Here is an 11,084-nt window from a genome sequence, read left to right on the forward strand (position 1 = left end):
ACGGCCCGAGCTCAGCCGTCCACTCGTTCAACCAGGTCAGGTGCCGTTGACAAAACATACGCACGCATGACGACCATCCATCTGACGGACCCGTGTGTCACAACCTGATCCGGTCAACACTCTGACAACAAACACTCTTCGACGTCGGAGCACCGTCCAAGTCTGAACGATGGCACGACGAAAGGTCACAAATCGCGCCTCGGATCGAGCGCGCCACATGGATCCAGTTACGGCACGCGTTCTGCTACTGGACAATCCGTGTTGTGTTACCAGGAAGGAGGACGCGTTCGCCATGCGGGAGGCCTCCACCGAGCCACCGCGAGGCGAGGAAGTTGAAATCTCGGATGGATGCTTGCTACTTTCAACTTCTCTGGGGCATTTTTTGAGCCAAGTCGTTGGGTGGCCGAGTGGAGGGCTGTTCTTGGCACCGGGAGCGCCTTGTTTCGAACGAAAGCGACGAATGCGTTCGCTCTTGCCGTCTTGCTCCTGAGGCTCCTCCTGGTAGGCAGGTCACCCACAAACGATGCATTGTTGAGCTCGTCAGATATCGTCATGGGATACTGTTCGTGTGAAATGGTGGAGCTGGAGATGTCGACAAAGACGAACAAAGCAGAGCTATTGATGCACCCGTCGCGCTACCTCGCTAACGTAGTGCTCTCCCTTGGAATTGGCGAATCCAAACTTCCCGTGTTGTGGGTTAATGTAGGTATGTTTCTTTCCTTCCCCCTTACAGAGAAGTCATGGGTCTTCTACCACCTATGCGTGCCTTGCAAGGGGTCTACGCCTCTTTTGACCAGGAAGAACCCCCCACATAATCCGCACTCTCTTACAATTCTCACGCTACACAGAGCGTTGACACGAGTAGAACTCGACAGGACTCATCCACACAGCCCCTATTGCGCCTCTTTACCTCTTGCGCGCCATCCAGTTCTGGTGCGGGCGCCGCCTCGTTTCGTCGTATCGACGGGTGTTCCTCGGCCGTCATTCTCGGTCAAGGAACAACATTCCAAAAAATTCTTCTCATTCGAATGTCGGTCTCTCCAAAAAATCCAAGTTGCATTGAATGATGAAATATATATATTCCCACAAAGTTACCAAAATAAAAAGCCAACAAACGTAGAATCGACAGAATGCAGGTCGCCCACCCAGTAAAACCCAGTGACAACTCCCCCCCAAATTTTCAACGGGACACTCCACAGTTCCTTGTGCATTCGTACAGTTCACAAGTGCACCTGTGTCAAACACTCGCTTTTGTCTGTACAGGAGTGTACGGTGAAGTGATCGAGCCAATCACGCGCCTGTATCACTTGCATCAACCAATCAAACATCGCGATTCAAATCGTCCCACCGGATTACGACGGCGTTTTCCTTCGCCCACGTCGGACATTCGTTGGTCGCGTCATGCAGCGAGCCCACAATTCATTTGACTTTGGCGACGTCATGGCTTCGCCCACGACCATGAAAGCCCTCGTGTATAGCGCATATGGCGACGCAAGCGCTTTGTGTGTGAAGGAATTTCCTGTGCCCATCCCCGCGTCCACTCAAGTACTGGTGAAAGTGGCCGCGGCATCTATCAACAAAGGCGACCAATACATCCTTCGTGGAAGCCCATTCATGGTCCGTCTGGCAACTGGAGGGCTCCTCAAGCCAAAACCTGACACTGTCATCGGCATGGACTTTGCCGGCACGGTGCACGCCGTGGGAGCGAACGTGACCAAGTTCCATGTGGGTGACGAGGTGTATGGAGAAGTGGACTTTACGACGGGGCGAGGATCGTTTGCCGAGTTTGTGTGCATGTCCGAGACCGACACAATATGTCTCAAGCCCACCAACTTGACGTTTGTTCAAGCCGCGGCGATGCCTTGTGCGGCGCAGACAGCACTACAAACGATACGAGACGACGGTGGGGTCAAACCTGGCTCCAAGGTCGTGATCAACGGCGCGTCGGGAGGTGTTGGGTCGTATGCCATCCAAATTGCCAAAGCCCTCGGGGCTCACGTGACTGCTGTGTGTAGCGCGGCCAATGCGGAAGCCGCGCGAGAGTTGGGTGCCGACATCGTGGTGGACTATCACACGGTGGACTTTGTCCAGCAATGCCAAGGACAAGCGGACGTTCTTTTGGACTATGCTGGGAGCCGTAGCTTGCGAGACAATCGCAGGGTGTTGGTCAAGCACGGCACATACGTGAAGGGAGGTGGCCCACCGGAGAAATACTTGAGCGGTATCCTGTGCATGTTGGTGGTCAACCCGTTTGTGAGCCAACGACTCGCTGTTGGGATGGTCAAACCGTCGCAAGAAAAGCTCCAAACCCTCAAAGACATGGCCGAGGCTGGCCAAGTGATGCCCCGCATCGCTGCCCAGTTCGACTTGACCCGCGGAGCCGACGCGTTTCGATTCTTCGAACAGGGCCACCTCCAAGGAAAAGTTGTTGTTACGCTAGAATAATCCTACAAAGCGTTCACTTCGTTGCTTGATGAAGGAGGTGCATGAAACTCCAGGACTTAATCGCCTTGCCTCGACATCATAAATAAATAAAGGGACAGAAATTGCTGGTTCATGCATTTGAAACACGCACGTCCTTTTAGCAACGTTGCTCGAGTATATTGAAATCAATTTCGTTGGATCAATTTTATCCAATCATCAAGCTTAATTCATTAATGAAAACTCGTTGATTCGTGCATTTCATGTAGCTGGTTTGGATTGGTTAATATTACATCTCGTCAGCCACACGTGCAAGGTCTCTCCCGCTGGAATTGCGTGCTGTCTATGGACAGAACGGACTCGATGGACTTCGATGAGCATCTCGACGCCGCTGAATGCCGCGTCTGTCGTGAAGAAGCGGTAAGATCCATCGCATCGGTGCACGATCTCAACCGCTTGCGTCTCACTTGACGTAGGACTCTCGGCGTCGGCTCTTCGCTCCATGCAAATGCAACGGGTCGATTCGGCACATCCACTCCGACTGCTTGATTCAGTGGCTCAATTTCTCCAAGCGCGAAACATGCGACTTGTGCAGCCACGCGTTTACGTTTCGACAAGTCTACGCCCACGGATGTCCTGAAGTGTTGCCGTTCCGCGACATTCTCACTTCATCCGTCAAGTTGATCAGCCGTCACGCGCTTGAGTACATCCGAATGGGCGCGATCCTGGTGATGTGGGCTGCCGTGACCCCATATTGCCTCAGTTGGATCTACCGTTTATGGTTCCTTCGATCACCGTCCATGGCATCCGTGCACTTTTTTGACCGCGTCCACTCTCTCGAACGGGTCGTGGATGACATCTTTTTTGGTCTGATCTTGATGATGGTTGTTGTTTTGGCGGGATTTTACGTGATCTGCATCGCGGAAGATGTTCAGACCGAGTCCAACCGATACCATCGCGATGCGTTGATTGCGTCCGGCTGGCACATAGACGAAGAAGCGGAGCCAGAAGGAGAATCGGACGACGACCAGGATGACTTCGACGACGTCGGTCCATTTGTTGCAGAAGTAGGCGCGCCACGCCGCCGTATTCGCCTCCGAGAAGCAGACAATCTTCCATTTGCCGCAGAGCCTCCTCAAGATCCCGCCAATCCGCCCCCCGCACCCCACGAACCTCATCACGATCAAGACCACCAGCATCACGACCATGCCCAAGGCCCCGATGAAGTTGACTGGATGTGGGAAGTCATGGGTTTTCAAGCACCGTGGCCGGTTGTCCTACGCAATGTCCTCTTCTTTCTCGTTTTGGCCTCTGGCTTCCTCGTCGTGTTTGTGTTTGCGCCGCATGCTTTTGGGGCTCTGTACAATGGCCGAGGTCTCCACTTGCCCCTGCCCTCCTCGCTTTTGGCAACTGCGCAAGAAGCCTTCGATGCAGCCAAGGCCCGCGGCGACTGTCTTCAGTTCCTCGATGTTGTTCGATGCCTGTCGACGTACGTGTCATGGGGGTCCGGTCTCCTCCTTTGGCGTGCAGTTCGGCCATCTATCATCAGTCCCCACTTGGGGCCGTTCTTCGGACCCATCTTCTGGGCCATGTCGTGCATGTGCGCCGCCGCCAAGGTCACGTCTCATCTCGTCCTCAAAGTGTTCGTCCTGCCCGTCGTAATTGGAACTGCCGTCGACGCCGCGACCCTGCCGCTCTTCCAAGCCGCAGCAATGCATCGACTGACGTTTGCACTTCACAATATGCTGGCAGCGTACGTGATGCACTGGGTGCTCGGCATGTCTTTCATCCATTTTGTGTCGGTGGCCGTGCTGCAGTTGAGAGAAGTGCTGCACCCGGACATCCTCACAGGAATCCTGCACCCGCATGACCCGTACCAATACCGAGTCAAAAACATCTTGGCGGGGTCGATGCCGCGGCAGTATTGCGCCATGGCGTTCGCCACACTCAAATACATTGCGTTCGTGCCAGTTCTCGTGTACCTTCCCGTTGTGACTGCCACGACGCTGCTCCCGTCCGGGTGGTTCCCGCTCGAGCTGCGCTTTCGTTACATATTCGCGCTGGTCCAAGTGCCGCTGGAGCTTGCAATTGTCCACATCAACGTGCAAGATTCGCTGGACCACTTTGCCCCAAACATTGGTGACCTGCAGACGCTGTGGATGGCCACAATGTGCCGGCATTTGGGACTGGTCGAATTCCTCCTGCCGCGCGTCCCAGCCCTCGTTCACGGGGACCCAGACGTGGTTTTAACGCTACCCGATCTCGTGTTCGACCCGTTGGATGACAACCATCCCCACCACGGCCATGAACCCGTGGTGTACGGCTACCGGCGCAAGGAATGGCCAAAGAACGGTGCTGCCGACGCGTTGAAAATGGAGTACACCCTGCTTCCACGAACTACGCCGCCTTTTGTGGCCGGACGACTTGCCGTTCTTGCTGTGTTGTGGTGGGGGACCATGTTTGCTGCCATCGCTGCAGTAACCATCGGACCGCTCGTGGTTGGCCGATGTGCCTCGGCCCTTCTCGATCGGTACTTTGGAGGCGGCCATGACTCGTTCAGTTTCGCAGCTGGGGTTGTGATCTACTTTATAGTGTTGTATGCGGCGGAAGCGTGTGCTGCGCTGTCGATTCCCCACAACGAGATCGACCCCGAGCTTCGTCAACGCGGGTACGAAGTGCGCGGCATGTCACGCCATGGGCTAATCCTCGCCGTGGGGCTGTACATGGTGGGGTTGCCATACCTGATTGGAGTGCTTGTGTCGATGTTGCTGCCGGCATCGCCGTGGCCGAGCCTGCTCGAGGTAATAACACCAAGTCGAACGAGACGATTGATCTGTTGCTGATGTAGTCGACGTGCTTCGGCGTCATTGTGATGCAGTTCTGCCTGTACTGGGCGTGCTGCCTTGTCCGATGGGACGAAGGGAGTGTGCTGGACTCGCTGACCCTTGCGATGAACCAAATTCACTTCCACGTGATGGCCAACTGCGCAGGGGTCGTCGACGAAGGCGATCTCACACACAAGTGTTTGGACCTGGCAACGTTCAAAGCCAACGTCGTCTGGCCGCTCGTACACGTGGTTAGCGCGGGGCTTGTCGTGCCCCTCGTGTGCAGCTCCGTGTACCGGCACGCGTTCGACGGGATGCTGCACGTGACCCATGTCCATGTGTTTCGCGCGGCATTTGCGACCCAAGTCATCGTTGGCCTCGTCGTGGTCGGCCAAACATCCAAAGCTACCGCCAGGTGGCTCCAGGACCTGCACGACGCCATTCGAGATGACCTGTACTTGATCGGACGCGAACTCACCGACTACGAGCATCCCAAGCAGTGCTAGCTAGAACTCCTTTGTGTATTTAAGCATGTGATCCTAATGCAACCATCGACCCGCGCACGCGGTGCCCGCAGAGGATATATTGAATTCAACAACGCTTAGGGGGACCGACGACACGCAGGGAGGACGATGTTAAATATGTACGTGGGTGGCGCCGTCTCCAGCACGCTGTGTTGGAGAGTGAACTTGCAAATGGCGCGCCCGAGGCCTCGAAATTCTTTGAAGCACACGTTGATGGGGTTGCTGTTCTTGATGCCACGCGCGTAGCATTGCAAGAACGGGTTGAGCGCGATCGAACCAAAGTTCCATGCGAGACCTAGACGTGGGCTGTCGAATGCGGGGAACGTGTGTACAATTTGGAGTGTACCTTTTGAGAGAACTCGGCAGAATGGGGGGTTGCTCGGCACAGCGGGTTCTTCGTCGACGTAGACGTCTTCGTGGACAGCACTCATGCCATTCAAAGGGCGGACGCTAGCTGCTGCAAGGCAAAAGCAGGAATGGCATGGCCGTCCATGGCCACTCCCGCGTGTCTTTGGCCATCTCGTGCGTGTCTTTAGGTAACATGGCTCGATTGGTGCAGAACAAGGTTCAACCGATGCTGTCTCAACTTCAAATTGGCCTTGACACCTTGACGACGCTCGGCATTCCTGCCCTGTTATCAACACACGAGCTGATACCTATTCCACGACCCCTTAGAGAAGGAGCTTTTGGCGAGAACGCGCCCATGAATCCAACGTCCAGGACATGGCCATTGCAACAACGCGGCACCTGTTTGCGGCGTCGTTGCAACCTGGGACGCAAACACCTTCAGCGAAAGGCAAGAACAGATTCCGTCAATTTATCCCAACATCAACATGACGTAGGCAAGCGACGTTTCTCGTTTTATCTTGACATGTATAATGGAACAAGGATAATTATCGCTCCAATTGGCGTACGAAATATGGATGACGGGGGTCATTTCGTTCAAAAGTACTACCCCTGAATCACACATATTTTGACAATAGGGCAAGACATTTTGGGCGCCCCAACAATCGGATCGACAAAGAGCAGATGGCAATTTGGTGCACGGAGCTCGCGCCAAGATCGAGCAGACATTGCGTCGAGTGCGGACAGGATGGCATGGTGGTGGTGAATCAATAAGTTATCAAGATGTCATGGTGTGCTTCCACACGTTTACGTTGGTCGCGATCTGGCGCAACACTTGCTCCAAGGCTCCGTCCAACCGTTCGTTCAGCGCCGTGTACACCGGCAAGACGAGATTTTGCATGAAGAACAGCTGCCCGCCCACTGAAAACCCAACACTTCGGTCACACATGGGCGACACATCTGTCCACCCAAGCGCCTTCTCGGCATCACCTTGCTCAAACAATTCGTCGCCGAGACGGTTTACCCACAGCCGATGGACCTCAAACGGTTTGGTCGTCTGGCCCAAATCGGCGGCGTGCAGCGCGGCTTGGAGCAGAACTACATCAAAGGACGACGACGACTTGTCCACTGCCCGCAGCGACGCGAGCAGATTCTTCTGTTCGCACAGTGACGTGGTGAAGATAGCGCTGTGGATGACCAGGTGGAGCTCGGACTGAAGCAACGGGGACATGTGGCCGAGAACGTTGTGGTCCGTGAATAGTTCGAGACCGACGGCCGCGTGCATTTCTTCCAGGGGGCAACACACAGGGTACATCGTGGCCAAGCGGTGGTTGGACTTCTTAAGAAACAAGTTCGTCCGCCCAAAGTGGGCGGCGTCGTGGGTAATGGCAGCCAAGAGACCACTGATTTGCATGGGGGCCGACAGGATTGACTGTAATGGAGTCCGCACAACGACGCAGTAGAGCGAGTGGACCACGTCCGCGGCGTGATCCGCATTGTGGTACGGAATCGCGGGGTTGTACGTTCCATCGACGGCCCGCACCCACGCGAGCAAGACATCCATGTCAAGGCCATCGAAGGACATGACCGAAAAGATCAAGTGACTGACAAGCACCAACGTGGACGACGGCAAGTACGCGCACAATGCCAACACGTCAAACTGGAACGTGCCAAATCCGTGGTCAGGGTTAAGGAGCAGCGTATGAATCGACGCGGCCACGTCCGCGTCCATGGTGGGATAAAGTAAATCCAAGCTGGACTGCAGCACGTCCCGAGTGAGAATGTTACCAGGCGTCGGCGATGAGTCGACGTGGACATCGACAACGTCGTGCCAATCGTCATGATGCTCGACAGACACTTCCTCGACATGGGTCGGAGACCCCATCAAGGACACGTCTCCGTTTTCGACCGCCCGTGCGACGTTGATACATGGAGACGTGAGCTGAATCGGTCGGACGTTGACCTTGGACCGGCTGCTGCCGTGGTGCCGAAATGCCGCGATCACGTCAGGGGCCGACTTGTGCGTAGGGTACTTGGAAAGTTTTTGCGAGGTGGGTTTGTCCATCAAACTCTCTGTGTCCATCACTCGTATACCTCGAGCCCGCGACAAGCCGCGATCGTATCCCAGCGGCATCCACACAGCCGTCTCTTCGTCCGCCACCGCCGTGCGTTCAGGAGCAGCGAAAGCAACAATGGAGCTCGCATTCCAGGAATAGACACGAAGTTCGAAGGCGTTTCCCTGGGAAACGTATCGACAAAAACGAACTTCGAAGGATGCGACAACTCGCGACGTGCCGAACTTGGTACCGTCGCCAACGTGGATGCTCGACGCACCATGCGATATCATGCCGCGAGTATAAACAAGGGCGTTGAAATTCGCCCAGCGCACGTCGCGAGCGCCGATCGGGGGGACGCGTGTTCCGCGAGCTAGCTCCGGGCGCGACGTCGCTGGTGTTCATCGAGCCATACATATCCCATGCCGCGAACACTTCAAAAATAGCAACGTTCGGATGGACGAGTAGCGCGCGTTTGGGACATGGGAACGACCCGTGGTGGCGACCACAGTATCCCGTGCCTCCAGAATCAGCCAAGACTGCCATCTCTTTCGGTCACCTCGTGTTTTTATGCCGAGGCAGAACAAACTCGGACGATTTGCACACAACGTGCTCACGTGATGGTTCGACAACTGGACCGTTTTGGTGCCGCAGCGACAGATCCGAGCGTTTTTATGTTGTGAACTTTCGCTTTCAACGCCAAAGTTTGGAGAATGGATCAAGACTGCCCTTGGTAGACACGACTGCCTCCAACGACGCCACACGGATTCGGCAGATGACAGATTAGACTATCGCGTTCATGTATATACATCCCCAGTACCAACCCGGACGCTTGTCCCCCCATCGGCAGGACGAACCTGGGCGTTTTCAGCATGGCATGTCGCAGGCGAGAAACACCGCAGAAGCCGAGGATCGAAGTCTCGGGGGCGGCGACGGATACGCCGTCAGTCTTGCGCCGAGAGTATGCACACATCGGAAACCATCGCTGCCGTGAGTGGACACATCGATTACGACATGGTATTCATATCTTGCTGAGACGACATCGTTTTCGTTCGCGACTGTTTGGCTCGTCGTTCTCGCTTGTACTTGCTTTACAAGACTTGTTCTTTGCACGGTACGACTGCGTGAATGTGCCAAGTGTGGCTGGGATGCTTGGGGACGCCGTGGTGTTCGAGGGATCTTGGTAGGATGAAGGATATCTGTGGAGGGACCTTTGTCATTAAGTAGTCCCTGGTGTAGAAACGGAGCATTCACATCTCACCAAGCAACCGAGCCATGGCTCCTTCGAACACCATGGCGACCCCACATGCCTTCCTGCACCTACACCATTCATGCACCTCGTGTTGCTCGCAAACAAACGGCGAGGAAGCTGTGTGTATAGATGCGTGGTCTTCTCGAAAGGTTGAAGCGGTCGGTACCTGGGTTCGAATGCGGCGAACCCGACGCCCAGGTCCGTCCTGGTACTTCGCGACAAATCCGCAGGGCAGATGTCCACATCACTCGCCGTTGGAAATGTGTACTAGTATGCACCAATGGGCATCAAAAATGCATAATTTGGAGAAAGGCTGTCGACAGGAAAACGTTTCCCGCATGTGATTTTTGGATATTTCCGTCAATTTTTTGACATTTTTCTGTATCCGAACAATTCCAATGGAAACGTGCCGAGGAAATCAGTCCATTTGACGGCACAAAAATGACTGGTTCCCCTCTCGTTTCTAAACCACGAGCTGAACGAGACCAGTTGTCCATGTTGCCGGTACGAGGCCAGCAGTTCACAACAGTACAGTGAACCCCGGAACAAGCCGACATGCTTTCATCGTAAATGGCATGGAGGCAGAATAAATTCAAGTAACTGTGAAATTCCCGACTTTGCTAGAATCAGGAATTTTTGTAATTCAATCACAGTTTCTGCTTTATCTACACTGCAATTGGTCAAAAGGATGACATCTCCGACGTGTATTGAAGTACAAGTATACAGGTGGTAGAAATTTCGTATTTTTATAGAAGTGAATTCTGGCGTGTCGGCTATTCGTGGTTCACAGTACCTTGGGTACCGCATCTCCAAATCTCCTTAGCCAACCCACGCCATCGCAGTCGGGTGGGCATTGAATCTCTCCGAACAGTCGGCGCGGTTTGGCATGCTCCTGTAGATTCGGAGGTTGTTTCCAAACATTGCTTTGTTGGAGCCTATGGTAATATGTGAAATGCCGCGTCTGCCCAAGCAGATGCATATCAAATATGGCGCAATAGGACGCAAGGCATGTTCGACACACACTTGTGCTTGTCCGCTGTACGTAATTACTACTTCAACTGCCCGTGGATTGACAAGGTTTCTTGAGCAAGAACGACATTTTTATATTGTACCGTCTAATTTTATACGTCTGAAAGTATAAATTGTTAGGAGTTGTCGAAACCCAAATGACAGTGGGTTGTTGTGAATGTTACCGTCATCTCGCACACTTGAAAAGGCGCTGTAATCGAAAAGTTTATCATTTTCGTAAATATTTGATGTATTCACATATGTCAAAAGGATGATAGTTTGTTGCTTTGCTCTTTCGCGTAGGCCTTTGAAACACTACGAGCGAGTTTTCGAGCCATCAAGCCATGAGTGGGCGAATATGAACGGCACCTGCCGATTGGGAGCACCAGGTAAACCGATTGGGAACGCGTTCCACGACTTCAGAAGACGTTGTGCACAGCCAGGGATTCTGGTCGCACCTCTCGTCATTTTGGTAACAATTTTCAGAATTGCAACTTCAGCTTGACTGTGAGTAGTACTAACCAATCAAAATAACCAAATGGGTATTTCCATCTAGAACGATCATGGAAAACCTTGGTGGATCGTGGGGATTGGCTGCAACCTGTCAAATGCATATCAGGAGTAGAACACAATCGGTCGTTATCACTAAAACGAT

General features: G+C 53.8%; 5 protein-coding genes across 5 annotated transcripts; 3 read left to right on the plus strand and 2 right to left on the minus strand.

Annotated features, from left to right (window-relative positions):
• Positions 1 to 1,384: 1,384 nt before the first annotated feature.
• Positions 1,385 to 2,550, plus strand: H310_09204 (hypothetical protein). Its single transcript, XM_008875221.1, has one exon. It carries the CDS (start codon positions 1,402 to 1,404, stop codon positions 2,443 to 2,445), a length of 1,044 nt encoding a protein of 347 aa, XP_008873443.1. The 5' UTR covers positions 1,385 to 1,401; the 3' UTR covers positions 2,446 to 2,550.
• Positions 2,551 to 2,746: 196 nt separating this feature from the next.
• On the plus strand, positions 2,747 to 5,842 carry H310_09205 (hypothetical protein). Its single transcript, XM_008875222.1, has 3 exons — positions 2,747 to 2,841; positions 2,898 to 5,222; positions 5,270 to 5,842. The coding sequence occupies exons 1-3, from the start codon at positions 2,767 to 2,769 to the stop codon at positions 5,750 to 5,752; spliced, it is 2,883 nt and encodes a 960-aa protein (XP_008873444.1). The 5' UTR covers positions 2,747 to 2,766; the 3' UTR covers positions 5,753 to 5,842.
• A 5-nt stretch (positions 5,843 to 5,847) lies between these two features.
• Positions 5,848 to 6,201, minus strand: H310_09206 (hypothetical protein; the record flags this gene model as incomplete). Its single annotated transcript, XM_008875223.1, has 1 exon — positions 5,848 to 6,201. The coding sequence occupies one exon, from the start codon at positions 6,199 to 6,201 to the stop codon at positions 5,848 to 5,850; it is 354 nt and encodes a 117-aa protein (XP_008873445.1).
• A 50-nt stretch (positions 6,202 to 6,251) lies between these two features.
• H310_09207 (hypothetical protein) lies at positions 6,252 to 6,663 on the plus strand (the record flags this gene model as incomplete). Its single annotated transcript, XM_008875224.1, has 2 exons — positions 6,252 to 6,566; positions 6,613 to 6,663. The coding sequence occupies 2 exons, from the start codon at positions 6,252 to 6,254 to the stop codon at positions 6,661 to 6,663; spliced, it is 366 nt and encodes a 121-aa protein (XP_008873446.1).
• A 34-nt stretch (positions 6,664 to 6,697) lies between these two features.
• Positions 6,698 to 8,304, minus strand: H310_09208 (hypothetical protein). Its single transcript, XM_008875225.1, has one exon. It carries the CDS (start codon positions 8,247 to 8,249, stop codon positions 6,894 to 6,896), a length of 1,356 nt encoding a protein of 451 aa, XP_008873447.1. The 5' UTR covers positions 8,250 to 8,304; the 3' UTR covers positions 6,698 to 6,893.
• Between the last annotated feature and the right edge of the window lie 2,780 nt (positions 8,305 to 11,084).

Source organism: Aphanomyces invadans, assembly GCF_000520115.1.
Source record: "Aphanomyces invadans strain NJM9701 unplaced genomic scaffold supercont1.20, whole genome shotgun sequence".
Taxonomy (NCBI): domain Eukaryota; phylum Oomycota; class Saprolegniomycetes; order Saprolegniales; family Verrucalvaceae; genus Aphanomyces; species Aphanomyces invadans.